This window comes from Amblyomma maculatum, chromosome 1, assembly GCF_055883805.1.
Source record: "Amblyomma maculatum isolate TAMU_Amacu chromosome 1, ASM5588380v1, whole genome shotgun sequence".
In the NCBI taxonomy this organism is placed as follows: domain Eukaryota; kingdom Metazoa; phylum Arthropoda; class Arachnida; order Ixodida; family Ixodidae; genus Amblyomma; species Amblyomma maculatum.
In genome coordinates, this window is record NC_139344.1 from 409,471,901 (window position 1) to 409,491,266 (window position 19,366).

Genomic DNA, 19,366 nt, shown 5'->3' on the forward strand with positions numbered 1-19,366 from the left:
TGTTAGTGTCACTGTAATACGTGCTAGTGTCACTATAATACGCTGTATAAGACAAAATTGCAGACACACACATGCGGAACGTCGTCTACAAGGCGGCGAGCAAGTAACGATAAGTGCCTGCTCATGCTGCCCCCCCCCCCCTGATGCGCGCAGTCAGTTTTAGTGAGCTGAAGTTACCCACAACGAAAATATATATATATATATATATATATATATATATATATATATATATATATATATATATATATATATATATATATATATATATATATATATATATATATATATATATATATATTATGCGTCACCCAACCTTCTGCTGAGCCAAGTACTGTACGCCTGCGCGCCTGCTTACTGTTCCGGTAGCACGACCACAAGCGCTTTAGTATGTTAGCGTGCCGCAAGCAAAATGCCTCCAAGGCGACTTTAGCATGACGTCACGAATATGTTAAATATTATCCACTTTATTTGGAGACAAAATTCCCTCTCAAAACAGCAGCCATAGCTGCTAATGTGACACTTGTTTGTATATTAGTCTCTCACTGCCTGCTGCTGCAGCAAATAGTGCGCCAGTCGGTGAAATATGTAGAATAAACAATGTGAACGTGGACAGTGTCACTCCGCCTCGAAAGGCATTAGAAGCCACAAGTCAAGGACTGCTTTCCATCAAATGACGTGTAATACTTGATATGCCCTTGGAAGTAAAATAGAAAATGCCGTGTTAATATTGAATTATGTGAAAACCCGTGAAAAAGCTCAAACTTTCTTACTACGTTTTGGCAAGTTTGCAGTAGTTGTAGGGGGACTGAAGTACCTTTTAAGTGCAGGAGTGACAGAACTGAGCATGTACCTAGAAAAATGGGCTGTGTTACAGATCACAATTTTATTTCGAGTAACGGTCTCTCAAAGCGAACGACAATGGCATCGGTAGCTACCGGTAAACGTGTCATCCATGACTACAACGACTGTTTATTTGTCTGAAGCGGGCGACGCCCGCTCAAGTAAACGCCGCCATGTTCGTACGTCAAGGGCTCAATAGCCTCAACGATATCTTCTTAACAATGCGTTCGTATGCAAACTGTAACTCCTCGTCAGCGTTCTGCACATGGGCACTTTTGACCCGTTATTCCGTTTAGTAAGTTCTCACGCAAAGCCATCTATCGTCATCATCATCATCATCATCAGCCAGAATATTCACACTGCAGGGCGAAGATCTGTCCCATATTCTTCCAACTAACCCGGTCCTGTGCTAGCTGCATCCACTTGACCCCTGCGAACTTCTTAACCTCATCCGCCCACATAACGTTCTGCCGCCCCCTGCTACGCTTTCCTTCCCTTGGAATCCCGTTTGTTACCCTAAGCGACCATCGGTTATCCTCTCTTCGCATTACATGTCGTGCCCATGCCCATTTCTTCTTCGTGATTTTCACTAAAATGCTCGCTATACCAATTAATTCTGTATTATGAAAGACCGCAAAAAAGTGGACTGGTGCGTTTTTTATTCACCGGGAATTATTACTGCACTATTGTGTTTTCCGTTGCCCCCTGAAAGCTGGAAAGTGCTATCCAGAGTAATTATAATGCCTTTAAGAAAACCCAAATTAAATCTTGCGAGTGGCATCATGCATCGACTAGATTCTTCTATCGATATCCATGTTCCAATAAACACTCATTGCAACTACATCCCTCGTGTCCCGTCGCAATCGTGTCTGCTCTGTTTATTTGCTTTTCTTTTTTATGAGTAAAGCTTCTTTTTTTTTGCGTATATCTTCTCACATTGATCATGCTGAAAAAGTTTGCAGTGCTTTTACCCCACGAGATAATATTGTCACGTGCTTCGGGGCGTCAGAAAAGGAAGAAGAGGCTAGAGAGAAGATGAAGAAACGGAAGACACAGTGGTGTGTGCTGGTGCTCCTTGCGTGACTCGCAGCGCTTTAGACTACCAATAAACACCCCCGTTACGTACTGAGTACGTAACAGTTGTGGTGGAGTTTGCGGTGTAGATCGACACGGATCCCCGTTGTCTTCGACGAAGCCGCCGGCTCGCTGGTTTGCCACCCCTACCACCTAACATGGCTCAAGACGGCGACGCTGACCGAACAACACCTGCGGTGAGCAACTGGCAGCACTACCGCGAGCCGCGCACATTTGGTGGAAAACCTGACGAGGACGCCGACGAGTGGCTAACCAACTACGAGCGGGTGAGCCGGTACAATCGTTGGGACGCGACCGTTAAACTAGCGAACGTAGTGTTCTTCTTGGAAGGCACTGCCCTAGTTTGGTTTGATTGTCATGAAGACGCGCTTACCAGCTGGGATTGTTTCACAGAAGAGATAAAGGACTGCTTTGGCGACGGATCCGCGAAGAAGAAACGCGCAGAACAAACGTTGATGCAGCGGGCCCAGGTACCTGGCGAGACATGCACCGCATATATCGAGGATATTGTGAAACTGTGCAAGGTGGTAAACCCTCGGATGACCGAGGAAGACAAAGTGGGGCACTTGCTTAAAGGCACCGCTGTAGATGTCTATAATTTTCTTATCAGCAAAAACAATTTGAACTCCACAGCTGACTTCATCAGGCACTGCCGCACTTTCGAAACCTTGAAGTTGCGCCGTATCACTCCTAAATTTGGGCGACTGGCCAACGTCACATCTGTTGCGAGCGTTGATGTCAGTGCTCCGGAGTCCATGGCTGATCTGATACGCCGGATTGTGCGGGAAGAATTGTTCCGTGACAAAGACTCTGCGTGCCGGGACGAACACCAGTATGACGGTTGCGCGCTGCAAGCAGAACCCGCGACCCCGTCAACTTCCTGGATTCCGGCTTTAAATGCATCACGCTTTGGCGGGGGCAGACAACAGAACGATTTAAGCACTTCTCAGCCACGGATGGGCCGAAGAACCACCTACACACGCCAGGTGGTTCGTCAGCAATACCGTCCCGATTACTACCGCCAACCAGAACCAGTTTCCGCCCGCATTTACTCGGACCGGTGGCGCCAGCAACCCGTGTGTTATAGCTGTGGCATGACCGGACACATCTCCCGGTATTGCCGTCGGCGGGGCCTACTACCACAAGATCATAGACCGCTGCCCAACGTTTCTAATCATTTCGACACTGAATTTCATCCGACACAGACTCTGGATACATACCGCACGGCACAGATGCGAAACGGATCGCCTGCTTTGAACCGCAGCTTGACGCCGCCAACCCAAAGACAGAGACAATCTCCGTCTCCTCGGCGCCGTTCTTCCCCTTCGGGAAACTAGAAGACGCGGCCGATGGGGGTGAGGTCGCCGGAAAATCAACGTTGCCAATACCTCTGCCTGTGTTTATGTTAAAGAACAAACTCGAAGTATCCATTGACGGCATCCCCACCATGGCACTAATTGACAATGGCGCAACAGTCTCTGTTATGAGTTTAGCATTCAAGAATCGATTAGGACATAAAGTGATGTTTAGCGTGAATCAAGCTGTGGTATTCCGTGGTGTTGGCGGTGAATCATTGGTGCCTTTGGGTGTGTGTTTTGCGAAAGTTGTGATTGGTGGCCAAGCGTTCCGAACCGAATTCACAGTGTTGCCTCGTTCCACGCATGAAGTAATTCTAGGTATAGACTTTTTGCAACAGTGTGGTGCAACGTTAGACTGCCGTAGTGGACAGATCTCGCTTAATGCTGCGTTGATGTCGGCCCTTGTAGAAACCTCGTCGCTCGATTTAGGAGCGTTTTCTGTGTCTGAAGATACAGTTGTACCTGCGAGGTCCGGAGTATTCATTCAAGTTATCTCATCTACGAATTTGAGCGAGAATTTCGACGCCGTAGTGGAACCTACAACGCTGGCCTGCGCAAAGAAGAGTGTCTTGGTGCCTCGTTGCATAGTTTCAGTCACCAGAGGCCACACCTTGCTGTGGACTGTAAACTATTCAGACGAGCCAGCCGTCTTGCCTCGTGGCATGAGGCTCACTCATTACGAGGAAGGTGTGTCGAATTACGTGGCGGCACTAAGTAACCATGCTCCTGAAGAGAAAGCATCTCATTTTGCAGTCTCGAATCCAGGCAATGATAAACACAGCGTTGGGAGCACAGGAGCACCGAATTTTGACAGACCTGCTCTCCAAGCATGTTTCGGTTTTCGACTTCGCCAGAGATCATCAGCCACCGATTCCAAATTCTCGCATCCATCATTCGATTGATACTGGAATTTCTCGCCCGATCAGACAGAAGCCCTATCGTGTGTCTCCGGCCGAACGTCAGCTTATTGACGATCAAGTTCATGACATGCTCCAACGTGGCTTTATCCAGGAATCTTCAAGTCCTTGGGCGGCTCCAGTTATTCTCGTTAAAAAGAAAGTCAACACATGGCGTTTCTGTGTGGACTATCGTCGCCTTAACGCCGTCACCAAAAAAGATGTATATCCACTTCCACGTATTGACGATGCAATCGACTGTCTTCATTCGGCGTCATACTTCTCCTCGGTAGACTTGAGATCGGGGTACTGGCAGATACCGATGAACCCAAGTGACAAAGAAAAGACGGCATTTGTGACCCCCAATGGTCTCTATGAGTTCAACGTAATGCCCTTTGGATTGTGCAATGCGCCTGCCACGTTCGAACGATTCATGGACACCATTCTGCGTGGACTCAAGTGGAAAATTTGTTTGTGCTATTTGGACGACGTTGTGATCTTCGGCAAGACCTTTCAGGAACACAATAGCCGCCTCGCCATCGTTCTCGATTGCATTGAGAGAGCAGGCCTCGTCCTCAACTCTAAGAAGTGCCACTTTGGCGAACGCCAAACAATTGTTTTTGGTTACTTGGTCGATAAGGATGGTGTTCGGCCGGATCCTCAAAAGATTGCGGCTGTAACCAGCTTTACAGCACCGAAATCAGTGAAGCAGCTTCGGAGCTTTTTAGGACTATATATGCTCCTATTTTCGTCGTTTTGTGCCCAGATTCGCTGACATCGCATACCCGCTCACGTGCCTTTTGCACAAAGATGCACCGTTCAATTGGACTACTGACTGCGACTCTGCCTTCCGCCACCTCAAATTGCTTCTGACATCAGGACCTATCCTACGTCACTTCTGTCCTTCTGCCCCCATCGAGGTTCACACCGACGCTAGTGGCGTGGGCGTTGGTGCTGTGCTCATCCAGCGTCATGGCACCGATCAGCACGTGATAGCCTATGCTAGTCGTTCGTTGAGCAAGGCGGAGCGCAACTACACCGTTACTGAACAAGAGTGCCTCGCAGTGGTTTTTGCGGTGCAAAGATTCCGTTCCTACCTATATGGCAATGTTATTACCATCGTCACTGACCACCATTCGCTCTGTTGGCTCGTAAATTTTCGTGACCCTTGCGGCCGGCTCGCTCGATGGGCGTTGCGGTTGCAAGAGTTTAACTTCACTGTGGCATACAAAAGCGGCCGCCAACATGCAGACGCTGACTGACTGTCACGCTTGCCGCTTTCATCAACTGGTAGTGATGATGACAACTTTGATGACTACCTGGCGCCTATCTCGTCAACGTTTCCTGACCCTCAACTGTTCCAGACAGAACAACGCAACGATCAGACTTTGGCACCGCTCTTCTCTGCCGCTCATGGTTCAAGAGATGCGCGTTTCTGCGTTCGTGCCGGCTTACTTTACAAGAAGAATTTCAACCCCGGAGGTGCACGTTTTCTCCTCGTCGTGCCGGACGCGTGGCGTACTGGCTCCGTCGATTTTCGGCTGGAACCGCAGAAATCTGGATCTGACTCCTGCGAAACTTGCGCATCTGCATCCGTGAAGGCAGCGCGATCCTGGAGACACCGATCATATCCAGGTACGCTCAATTTTCGGCCATTTAGAGCAAATCTGCGCATAACCACGTAGCGGATGAGCTAAGCCTAACGGCTGCGGCTCCCCCGCCGCTGGTTGCGAAGACGCCCGCTGGCCACCCAATCAACATGGCTCAGCACGAACAACGCGGCTACGACCCCACGACTCTGTCGTGGTCGTCTGTCCCTATAAGCCAGCCAGAGGACGGCCAATCCACCATTTCGGCGGAACAAGCTGCCCTTTTTCAAGTCGTCGAGAACCGGCGACTTCGCCGGCAAAACGCACGAGGAGCGGCCAAGTCAAAGACTCCTCTGAACAATGCAGACACGGGAGACGCTCGCGCTCCGTCTTCGAAAACTCAACAAAATTCATCCCCACTCTCCAAGTGGACGCCGAAACCAACCGTCAGGATGAATTCTGACGACTACGTGATCGTGATCAAGCCAAGTACTACGGTCGACCTCAAGACAGCGTTTCAACAGGGGGAGCTCGGCGCTGCCATTTCTCAATACATTGGTAGGCAGCACATGAACGCCATCACAATTTCTCCCAATTGGGAACAAAACATCATCGTCTGTGGCACGCAGAACGCAGAGGTAGTTCAGAAGCTGCTCACGGACTTCAAAGTTAACACCAGCAAAGGACCGCTTCCGCTTCACGGACACCTCAAGCTCACCGGTGATGTGTGTCGCGGAGTGATTACTGTGCACAACCTAGAAACCAGTGACTCTTTGAAACATAGTGTGCAGTGGCGTGGTGGAGAACTCGTCCATGTGCGCAAGCTGGGGAACTCCAACGTTGCTGTGCTCACTTTCGCGGGACGTAACGTTCCGCGGCACGTACACTACAACGCAGAACTGACTCCCGTAAGGGGTTACAAGAAGACTGTGCCAGCGTGCTACCGTTGTGGCACCCTGGGTCACCGGGCGGACAATTGTCCCACTCCAGTGAATGAAAGATGCGGACTTTGTGGCCAAAACGTTGGGGCTGGTACTGAGGGGATGGCCCCCCACGAATGCAATCCAGTGTGTATAATCTGCGGGGGGCCGCACCTCACCAGCTCCCGCGAATGCACGGGGAAATTCATCAGGCCTCAACAGCCAAGGCCCAAGACATCGGGCCCCCCCGCCAAACAGAAACGCCAACAGGAGACGCAAAACCGCGGCGGAACGCCACCAAATACCAAGACAGCGGGATCAACTGGATCAACGCCACCACCCGGAGACGCGGAGTTCCCAGCTCTAAAGCCTCCTCCTGGCGGCGCCGCCTGCAAACAATCCAAGGTAGGCAGCTGGGCAAGGGTCGCCTCCTCTTCTTCTTCTTCCCCTCCCCCCCTCACCAGCACCGCCGAGACGCAGGAACTTAAACGCGAGCTCGCCCTTTTGCGAGCTCAAAACGAAAAACTAGCCAGTGAGCTTAACTCGCTGAAAAATCAAATCACTACGCAACCCTCTTCTAGCGACGAGGAAGAAAACATAACAGACAGGGAGATTCCTAATAATATGGAGAGTCGCTTCGGAACCCTGGAGACTCGGGTCACCGCGATTGAAACGCAGTTGGCTGATCTTCCCAAAATTATCCATGACACAATCGCGCGTCAGCTGGACAATGTCATCACACAGGTGACACAAGCTGTAACTCACATTATCCAAAAATGGATACAGGAAAATCCTCGCGTTCTTAAACGCATGGGTGCAATGAGGGACGTTAACCGACCTTCAAAATTTAACAGAGTCATTCCCGATGAGTCTGACCTTTCTGAAGACTCCTGCATGTCTGCGCCGGGCACTAGCGGACTGGGAGGTCTTAACAACGTAATCCCGCCCTCCGTATCCGAACATGGCCCCCAGCCCTAAGTCGAGAGCCAGAACAACTCAGCCGCTTACACTAACGCAGTGGAATTGCAGAGGTCTCAAGAACAGCAAGAAGCGGGATGAACTCCGCCTCTACCTTGAGACCTCTGAATTCCTCGTTGCCGCGGTTGCCCTTCAGGAACCCGGCGCAGGCGTCAAGCTCACAAACTACACTACATTTCAACACAACCCGCAGACATGTATACTTGTTCACAAGCAATATACTGCACAGGAAGTCACACTCCCCACAACACCACCGTTCGCGTACACGATGGTGTCAGTACTGCCCCTAAGGCGGTCTGACCCACCTGTACACATTCTAAACATTTATTGTCCCCCGAAACTTAAAAATGTTACGTTAAGCGAAATTTTCACGCAAGCTATGCAGGTAGCGGGAAAGGACCCACTTCTGATTGTCGGTGATTTTAATGCTCACAGCAGGCTCTGGGGGTATCCCCGGGAGAACACACGTGGGAGGAAGCTTGCGGAACTTCTCTCTACACTCGGACTCACCCTCCACACCGACCCCACCAACCCAACACGTGTAGGAAATTCGATTCAACGCGACACTTGCCCGGACCTCACATTTACACGCAACATACGCCATGCCGACTGGCTGAACACAGAGGAAACTCTTGGTAGTGATCACTGTATAATCTACACAACCATCTACACGCGTCCACTGAAACGCCCACAAACACAAGCTTGTGTCCCGAACTGGACAAAATTCCGCACCTCTCTGTCTATCGTAGACCCCCTCCAGTCGGGATATGACACCTGGTACAAATCACTCACGTCTGCACTGAAACAACACGAAAGGCAGATACAGCTCACGGAAACGCAAACGGACGTAGACAACCACCTCCTACATCTTTGGGAGGCCCGCCGCAGCCTCACCAAAAGATGGAAAAAACAGAAACATAACAAACGCCTTAAAAAACGCATCCTCGAACTCACACATCAAGCCGCGGAATATGCTGCTCAGCTAGCCGACACTAACTGGGTAGACAGGTGCAACACGGCTGCGCGCCAGATGTCTGGTCGTAATACGTGGCGCCTATTCCGCGCGCTCATCGATCCAACACAAACACGCACGGAAACCCAACGCCACTTACATAAAGTCATGCACAACTTTACAGGAACGACAACACAGCTAGCGCACACACTCAGGGATCGATACCTGTGCACCACCAAGGACCCCCGGGCGGTCGCCTACTCGTATGCAGGCAAAGAGAACACGGAGCTGGACACTCCGTTCCAGCTCCACGACCTCCGGGCGGCCTTAAGCAAAATGAAACGCGGCACTGCACCCGGGCGCGACAAGGTTACGGTCAAGCTTTTGGCCAACCTTTCCGATGCAGCATATGTTGTGCTTCTAAAATACATCAATAGTATTTGGGACGGAGACACTCCTCTCCCTCTCGATTGGAAGTCGGCTCTCGTCACCTTTATCCCGAAAACCGGCAAACCTATTGATGTGGAGAACCTTCGCCCCATCTCTCTCACGTCTTGTGTCGGCAAGCTGATGGAGACAATGGTGCGCGACAGACTCTCCGAATTTCTTGAAACACAGCACATTTTCGCGGACACCATGTTCGGTTTCCGCCCTCAAAAATCAGCACAGGATATACTCCTTCAGCTCCACCACGACATATTAGATCCTGTCGAATGCCCCCATAATGACAAGGTGGTCCTGGCCTTGGACCTTAAAGGCGCATTTGACAATGTGAAGCACGAAGTAATCCTCGATCACCTCAGTCACACCAACTGTGGTAACAAAACTTTCAATTACATAAAACAATTTCTTACAGACCGCCAAGCCTACATACGCATACAAGATGCGGAACACGGGCCATACACCATCGGCTCGAGGGGAACACCTCAAGGCGCTGTCTTGTCTCCCCTCCTCTTCAATTTAGCCATGCTTCATCTTCCCTCCAAATTGGCTTCTCTTCCCGGGATACATCACGCACTTTACGCGGATGATATCACAATCTGGGCCACGCAAGGTAACCTGGGCCACATGGAGTCCTGCCTGCAGGCGGCGGCGACCGTAGTCGACGACTACGCGACCTACTGCGGACTCCAGTGCGCCCCAGCTAAATCTGAATTTGTGCACGTACGTCCATCCCCTCGAGACACAACTCAGCTTCGCATCAGTCTCCCCTCGGGACCGATCCGGGAGGCCAAAGAGATCCGCGTCCTTGGCCTCTTCATACACCATCAACGCAGAGTTGACACCACTCTGGCCAAACTTCGCATGGTGGGAGACCAGGTGGGTCGTATGGTCCGCCGGGTCTCCAACAAGCGGGGCGGATTACGAAGCAAGGATGCACTGCGGCTTGCCCATGCTTTTGTAACGAGCAGAATACTCTACTCGACACCCTACTTGTACCTGCGTAAACACGATGAGGATCAATTGGAGGCCATCCACCGGAAAGTCATCAAGCGGGCTCTCGACCTTCCGGTCAGCACGTCCAACCAGAGACTTCTGGCTCTGGGCGTGGTGAACACGTTCCGGGAGCTACGAGAAGCCCACTTACTAAGCCAATACACGCGTCTTACACAGACCACGTCCGGTCGCCGCCTCTTGGACCGGCTACACATCAAACACGATTACCACATTGAGGAAAGGGTGAGAGTGCCAGAACTCTGGAGACGCGCCCTCCGGGTCCGACCCCTTCCCCGCAACATGTCCAAAGAAGACCATAACGGTCGTCGCCAGGCGCGCGCGGAAGCGTTGGAGCGATACTATGGTCACCAGCAACACGTGTATTATGTGGATGTTGCCGGCCCTTACCATGGGGGGTGGTATACGGCTGCAGTCGTACACAACACAAACACGGTTAACGGGCTAACTTTCAAAGCCTACAGCACAACTCACGCGGAGGAGATTGCTATCGCTCTGGCTCTCAGTATTCCCAATTCGAAACACATCATCACCGACTCGCGAGGGGCCTGTCGGAATTATAGGCTGGGATGGGCTCCCCCGCTTGCCCGGCGTATATTGCAATCTAGCTGCCGATACATAGACCCAACTCCGCATAATCTTATTTGGGCACCCGGTCACCAGGGGCTCAGGGGAAACGAACAGGCCGATCAGGCCGCCCGCGCACTCTCTCCCCGGGCTATCTCCTTGTCCTTGGAAGCCTACTCCCAATCAGACAATCTGGCCCTTACATTCAAAGACATCACCGATTACTACAAGGAGGAGCACAGGCGCTACCCGGCCCCTTGTAAGGGACTGGATCGCGCTGACGAGCGCCTCCTCATCAAAATTTTTACCAATACAGTACTGTGCCCGGCGGTGCTTAAACATTTCAACCCGTCCTTTGATGGTGCGTGCCAGTACTGTGGGAAGGTGGCCGACACCTTTCACATGGTCTGGGCGTGCCAGTCAAACCCATCCATTCCCCCCAACCCCAATCCAACTAGAGAGGACTGGGAGGCGGCCCTGCTCGGCTGTCAAGAACTCAAGGCTCAAAAGGCCTTGGTTCAACGGACGCGGGCGGCGTTGCTGGCCAATGGGGCCCCGGAATAGGGGCTCCACCTAGTATTGTGAGGGGGAGACCGATACGTCTCTAACCCAAACACCTCTGTAATCATTTAATTGTTATTTATAAATGTTTTAACCACCACCACCGCATTCCCGTTCTTGAAATGATGCACGACGATACCACGTCGGGCCACTTGGGAGTCGCCCGGACCCTTCATCGCACACAGGAACGCTTTTACTGGCCGAAAATGCGTCAAGTCATTCAGCGCTATGTAGCCAGTTGTGTTAAGTGCCAGCAGTACAAGCTCCCTACTTCCCGTCCACCTGGACCGCTGCACCCTATTGCGCCTCCGACCACACCCTTTGAGCAGGTGGGCATCGACCTCTTGGGTCCTTTTCCGCGATCTTCTAACGGTAACCTGTGGATAGTGGTATGTGTTGACCATCTCACTCGATATTCAGAAACAGCCGCAATACCCTCAGCCACTGCTTACGAAGTATCCCTATTTTTTTCTGCGATTTCTCGTCCTGCGCCATGGCCCTCCTCGAGTACTGATCAGTGACCGTGGGCGCCAATTTACTGCTGAAGTTATTGAAGAACTCCTTCGTCTATGCACCTGCGATTACCGTCATACAACGCCGTATCACCCGCAATCGAATGGACATGTTGAACGGACCAACCGCACTCTGACCACTATGTTGGCGATGTACGTGGACTCTCATCACAAGAACTGGGATGAAATCCTCCCTTTTATTACATTCGCTTATAACACTGCACAGCATGAGACGACTGGCTACAGTCCGTTTTACCTCCTGTATGCTCGAGTTCCCCGCAGTAGTCTTGATACCATCCTTCCTTTCTCCCTCCACAACGAGCCTTCTATCGCCACTACTTTATGTCGAGCCGAAGAAGCTCGCCGCGTTGCCCGCCTCCGCATCCTAGACTCACAGGAACGGTCGAAGGAGCGTTATGACAACCGACGCCCACATGTCTCTTATGTGCCCGGTGATTTAGTGTTGCTGTGGACGCCGCTGCGCAAGCGTGGTTTAGCCCAAAAGCTGCTGTTTCGTTATAGCGGCCCTTTTGTCGTTTTGGAGCGCCTGAGTGACGTGAACTATGTAATTTCACGCCGCACCGAAAGTGGCCGATGCTCACGCCGGACCCAGGTGGTGCATGTCGCTCGACTAAAAAGGTTCCATCCCCGGCACCTTTCTTAAACTGCTTGTCCTGGGGCTTCGTCTGCGAGGGGGGAAGTGTCACGTGCTTCGGGGCGTCAGAAAAGGAAGAAGAGGCTAGAGAGAAGACGAAGAAACGGAAGACACAGTGGTGTGTGCTGGTGCTCCTTGCGTGACTCGCAGCGCTTTAGACTACCAATAAACACCCCCGTTACGTACTGAGTACGTAACAATATTATAGGACTAGGAACCATTCAGACATGTATTTGTTTTGTTCAGTAACCTGAGGGTACCTCAAATAAATGAATACATGAACAAATGAATGCAGGAATGCATATTAAGATCGTCCCCTTCGGTAGTATGGCATTGGCCCTGGGTACAAAAGTGGGACAATGTTCGACCAAAATGCATAAACCAATGCGTGAACCAATGCATAAACCAAATTACATGAATGAAGTTTTGTATGTTCACATAATGTATACAGTACACAGCAGAAATAGTGTACAGTCGAATTATGAAAATGAGCAAGAATACCAATGCAGATTTTATTAGAAAATATATTCTCGAAAATAAAAAATTAAAGTGAAAACACGGAAAGAGGATCCCATATCATGTATTGAGAAAACATGTGCGCAACTCCCCGGGACTGGCGATAGTGATCATACCTGCATGGATGCATGGATACGTGACCAAACGTTACTACACCGCAATAAAATTTTTAAAATCGCCTATGTATGTTTACCAAACCTTGTAGGTTATTCATTCAGTCCATGTTTTTTACAGCTTCGCGTTGCAAATATTTGCCGCTGATCTTTCTTAAAACATCAAGACAATGCTTGCTTAATTAGCTAAAAACAATTTGTTTCTCACTTCATACCCCCCCCCCCCCCCCCTGATCCCTCTTTTATAGGGGCGCGTTTTCGGTTTCTGAACTTCGTAACATATGCACCACACACACCTCTCTTTGAGCCTGCGGTTAAAGTTCTTTATTAGTCAGCTCTGGACTGGTGCTTATTAGTAGCGCGTTTTCAGAGGTCATCGTGCCGAAGGAGTGTTCCTCATAAAAAAAAGTAGTTAGATCAGATAGAAGTGTGGAAGAAGGAAAGTGGAAAGGAAGAGGAATAACACGCTGATTGGAAGCAGTGTAAAAAGGGCGAATGTGGAGGATAAACCGAGTGTGCTGCGTGGGGAAAGCCGGAAGAAGCTGCGGTGGGCGTCACATCACTAGACAAATAGGGGCATTTGAACCAAATTCATCAAAACTCAGAGGTAACTCAGCCAATGCACGGTAGAATTTAACCCAAGGATCCGATACCGCGCTATTCGGACCACTGTGCGTTTCTTATATTTTCTTACGGCACTCGACCTGAAGCGAGGTTCCCACGTGTCTTAAGTCTGCCGCGCACAAGATTGGCGCCAGCGGCATCGAGTGATAGAGCGGGGCTTACGTGTTTGAGCGCCGTGTGGATGTGTTCGGTGGGCACGTCGAGCACGATGTTTTTGATGCCACTTTTTCCGACGTCCTTGAGCACCTTGCGGTACTCGACGCCCGACTCGAACTGCCGAACGACCACCTTTCGCTCCCGCATCAGCGGGTCCTTGAGGATCTCCTGCAGTCGGATCAGCGCTGCGGGGAAGAGGTAGCCAAGTTTTCATGCACGTGGGAAAAGCAGTCGTCCCAAAACACTGGGCCGAAAGGGAGTCGGTAGCAGCAGCAACAGCATCAAACCAGGTGTGTTGTTGGGGAAAGGAAACAAACAGGCGCAGAGCGTATCAGAAATGCAGACAAAGTCAGAGGTTGGGTGCTAGCGGCTTGACACTCGTCCCATTATCTCTTCGTTGGTGTTTCTAATTAGCGAACATGTCGTTTCCTCAAGTATATAATGCAAATATGAAGAAAATAATCGCCAAAGCGTATAAGTGGGAATCACTCTTGATGTCCATATGGTGAAGAGGACTTAAAGGTGTCGCTTGAAGAGCTAATAACTATTTATCCACGCAAGCACTGAAAAATAAAAATTATACACTTTATTTTTATTTTATTTTGCGAATATATTTCTTATCGACGTGTAGTCGAGGGTTCGACGGCATACCGTCTGGTCAGGAATCATGGTTTGTTGATCGATTCACTGGTCACTGACCATGATCAATTTTAAAACAAATGACGTTTCGGGAGCGCTACGGCTCCCTTGTTCACAATGAACAACCGGCCGGACGTCCCGGGCTTTTTGACGTCATCGCAAAATGGGGCTTCTGGAAGGATTACTGGAGCTATAACTCCTTCCTATGCCCTTTTGAGCTCCCAGTCCTGCATGGTCACTGTTCCGCGTAAGTTTATCCAAACTAAACAAATTTAAACGTAAATAAATTTAAATTTACAATATTTTTTCTTTCTCTATTCCAAACGCTGCGCTCCAGATGCACTAAAAAGCCTGTCCCCAGGAAAGGTTAATGATAGAGCCAGTTAAACGAGGTGCTCTAAAACCGCAAGCAATATTAATTTCCCCACAGAAAAAATGGCGCGAGCTTTGCGGTAGGAAATAATGGATTCTGACTCTTATGCCCACTTACATCGCATACTGTGGACGCTGACAGTAAATTAGAGAAAAGGCGCTCAAGATTTCTCAGAAGAGCAGTTCGCTATGGTACATAACACCTTCTTGAGATGGAAATGTCGGACTCAGGCGAAAGATTAAAAGTGTTTTTCGATACTGAATAATTTTGTTCGTCCCTTTCCTTTCTACGAGTGAATACTGCTCCTGTTGCCTATCAAAAGTGTTGTATGCAACCAACAGCACCGGAGTGTGCTTATCGCTTATTGTTCTTTAGATTTCTAAAAACAAAACTAAATTCCAGATTTTATGTTGTATGGGGTTTAACCGAATGTTTTGGCTTAAATTCACTGAAGCAAGCAGCTGAAAGATCAGCGCCTTGCTCCATTCATAGGGTGAAGTGGTAATTCATGTCCATCGAGGTCCACTCTTTGAGATGAGTCATTTGTGATCGTGCTATGTAACAATATATAATATTCATTTATATTTACTTGTTACTTTTCTTAAACCAGCTGTCGTATGGCCGGCTGATATGTCGAGATTACTTTGGTCAAAATTAAATGGCCAATTTTATTCAACAAGACAGTGAAAGAAGAAAATGAGAATCCATTTCTTCAAATTGGTCATAAAAGATGTACCTTAATTATTTAAGTTATTCTTGAATGCTAGTAAATGATTGGGATGTCTTGCCGTCGGTGAAATAACTTTAAAAAACTTGGTTAAAAATAAAACAAATGCGATAAAAATTGCAAACGCGTGAGAAGCGCTCACCGTCGTTCTCCTCGTAGAGGACGGCGAAGGTTCGCCAGTCCTTGTGCTTAATAAAATCCAGGTATGCCTTTCCCAGGGCGGCCGGGTGCGGGAACAAGTTCACGGAATGGTTGTCGGGCCGGGCGCGGTAGTCCCACCGGGTCTCCATGTGGGGCACGTCGAGCACAGCGCACGCTGACCGCACCGCGGCGCTTGCCTCACCCGACTGAGGGCCGAACACCGCCGCCACGCCCTCCTCGAGCAAAGCGCAAACCTTTCGCGAAGCCTGCATAGGCATCATCTGGCTTGGATTACATGGGAACAAGCTTTTATTCAGTGTTGCAGGCAAGGTTAACACGAAAAACTGCCTGTAACACTTGCCATATTGCGCTTACACCTACCTGGAAGGAATCGAGTCGCTCGGTGTGCTCTACGCGGGCCAGCAGGCGGGAGCCGGGAGTGACGAACTGGGCTCCGGGTTCTCCCAGGCCCATGGTGTTGATGCGATCCACCGCCGAGCTGAAGGCCATCTCGAGCACGTCGTCGCCCGTCTCGAAGATGCCGCCTGGAAACGGTAAAGACTGATTGCAAGTCGTCCGGGGGTTTTCTAATAGCAGGCCCCTTAGGGTGCCTAGGTGTCAGTTCAGGGTACGCGTTCTGGACTTTGATTCAGCCAACGCAGCAGCGGTCAAAGAAGATGGAACAAAAGCATTAGGCTTCATGACCGAGCGTCATCTCTGCGTGACATATGTATACTTATAAATTGTACGTAAGTGGTTTACATTGAATCAAGATTATGTATTTTCAAGCTGGAAATATATGAAATGGACAGTCATGGAATAATATTATGGTATAAGTATGAGCAACCCTTACCTGAAGCTTGAAAAATTTGCTGCCAAAATTTATATTATGTTTACCTCATTGAGAATGCTTAATGAGCGGCTAGTCTTTCTTTGTTCAAGGATATTGGTACGCGGACAGTCAGTCTACGACTGCGCCGTAAACAATTGGATGTTGTCTGACTAACTATCCTTTCCTGACAAGTCATCTAGAGCGCTTAAGCAGTAAGTGCAAAAAGCTAAACGAGCACTCATGAGAACGCGTACCTCAAGAGAAATTAGAAATTAAAAGCTACAATTTAATACTTCCTTCCTCAGCGATTTAGGCAAGTATGTCTCTATAATTCGACGCATGCTTGCTGCTAGGAGTGTGGCTCCACTTCCCTGCAGCAGCGGCCAAAGGCGGTTCTTAACTACAGAGCTTTCTTCAATGCTTCCCTGTATAAAAAAAAGTGTGTAGGGCTCCTCATGTGAAGTAAAGGTAACTTAATGAGCGTTCTAAATGTTTGGTCTTAGTTTCAGACGTAGGAGAAATGATTGTCAGGTTGACATAAAAAATGCTGAATGCACGAAACGTATTTGTCTGATGATGAAACGGGCCGCTGTGAAATACTCTGACTTGTTAAAAAAATGTATGGTACTAGTCCTCGCTACCGAAAAGGAAACTGAGAAAAACGGACTAAAAGTTTAGAGGGAAATGGCCACGTTAGAACAATTAGCGAGAATAGTGTGTGCGATATGCTGTCAGTGGATAATTCGCATCCAGAAGTATTCGGAGATGCGAGAATAACCTGCAGCCTTCCTCTCATTGTAAGAAGACGTTTACTGACTGTTGCCAAGCGGCACTTCGGGCTGTATGGAGAGACAAAATATCGAGTGTCATCAGCTGAAGCTGCAATATCATGCGTGGGAGGAAGCCCATGATTCAGATGCAAGATGCCCTGGCCGCTTTCAGTTTGGCGTCTTCCTCGCAATACTGTGCATGACACTTCATTACGCGATAGCGCACTGGGCTGCCCTCGTTACGCCGAAAATTTATCACCGTACCTCAGGGACAGCGCATAAAAAGACATGTCGTAACAAATTGTGTGGTGGCGGCATGCGGCGGCTACCGGAACTCCATCGAAACTTTATACGCCCATGCTGAGACTGCGTATCCACGTTCTCAGTTTGAAAGCGGCCTTCGAAGTGCGAATTGCGTGTCTACGCCCATTTTTCAATGCGAAAACACCCAGATGGCTGCAGGCCGTATCGCATCATATCCATACGGCGGAGCTTAAATATTCCTCTAATTTTCTGAAATGCTATACGATCATGCATTGGGCCTCACAAGCGCCCTCAGTGCCGGGGCTAGATAGCCCAGAAAATGGCAAGAGATCAGTTCATAGAAGAAAAAAAAAATTCAATTCCCTGTATATTAAATAAAAGGGCTTCAACAAAACAGGAAAATAATGAGTGCGAAGTTTGAAGAAACAGGACTTTTTCGGCTGTGCAAAGTGAATATACGTCATCTTGAGAGAGAAAAAAAAAACTGCGCAAAACTCGAAACATTGAAGAGAACAGAAAGACTGACTAGCAACTGGAAGATTTGTTTTGTTGAAGCAGAGACAAAATATCCCATCGGGCCATGCGCGCAGCATAAATTTTTTTTTTTGAAGGGTTCGACGCTGCTGAACCGGATATGGAGCGAAAGGATTAGCTGAGGGTGACCGAGCGTTCTTCGTCTTCTTTTGTTAGGCACAGCGCCGGCTCGGGGACCACATACACGGACACGGCACACAGCGACAAGCGGTTAGACCTGGCGTAGTATTGCTTTCACAATAAAAACATATTGTTACGGGGATGCACTTAATGTAACAGCACTGCGATGGGCTGAACTCGGCGCTGAGACTTCAGTAGCCGTGCAGTGTCCACTCTGTGAGCGTCGTCCTCTTTCTCAACGCTTTGTGTAGTCCTCTTCGTCAGTGAGCACATCACTTTGGTACCGCGTTTCCAGGTAACACTACCCCCCCTCGGCAAAAGGCAACGTCCCGGTGCGTATTAGGCGTGCGATGTGGAGGGGGAGTAATATGGCTTTAGGCGGGCGACATGTACGATTTCGGAAGTTGGTGTAGCAGTCGGTGACTTTGGGTGGAGCGGTGAAATCTCATAGGTAACGTCGGTCACTGGGCGTAGTACACGGTAAGGACCTGTGTAGTGGGGCAGAAGTTTTTGACACAACCCCACACGACGGCACGGAAGCCAGAGCAACACCAGAGATCCGGGAGGGTAGTGCACATCGCGGTGGTGAGCGTCGTAGCGGCGTTTTTGAGTTTCTTGAGAGATGGTGAGATTCTGACGAGCAATCTGGCGAGCAGCGTCGGCTCGGGCGATGGTATCGCGGGCATAGGTTGTGACGGGGCTAGCGGCGGAGAGCAAAGTGTCGAAGGGCAGTAAGGGGTCTCTTCCAAAGAGAAGATAGAATGGAGAGTACCCAGCAGTGTCATGACGCGAAGAGTTATATGCAAAGGTGACAAATGGCAGACTAATATCCCAGTCGCGATGACTGTCGGATACGTACATTGCGAGCATGTCGGTGAGTGTGCGGTTAAGACGCTCCGTAAGGCCGTTCGTCTGAGGGTGATACGCAGTGGTGAACTTGTGCCGAACGGAGCAAGAACGAAGTATTTCCTCAACAACTCGGGAAAGGAAACAGCGGCCACGGTCGGTAAGGAGTTGACGGGGAGCACCATGGTGTAGTATGACGTCGTACAAAAGGAAGTCAGCAACGTCTGTGGCGCAGCTGGTTGGAATGGCGCGAGTGATCACGTACCGCGTGGCATAATCGGTGGCCACAGCGATCCATTTGTTTCCCGACAAGGACTCGGGGAAGGGCCCTAG

At 49.6% G+C, this 19,366-nt stretch overlaps 1 protein-coding gene across 1 annotated transcript in view; it reads right to left on the reverse strand.

Moving 5' to 3' along the window:
- The window catches only part of KaiR1D (Kainate-type ionotropic glutamate receptor subunit 1D), a 56,723-nt gene that overhangs the window by 21,325 nt on the left and 16,032 nt on the right, over positions 1-19,366 (reverse strand). Inside the window, exons 3-5 of the mRNA XM_084596429.1 lie at positions 16,049-16,212; positions 15,669-15,933; positions 13,794-13,972 (exon numbers count right to left, since the gene is read on the reverse strand). Of these exons, the coding sequence (XP_084452555.1) occupies positions 13,794-13,972; positions 15,669-15,933; positions 16,049-16,212 (608 nt within the window). The remainder of the gene's footprint in view (positions 1-13,793; positions 13,973-15,668; positions 15,934-16,048; positions 16,213-19,366) is intronic.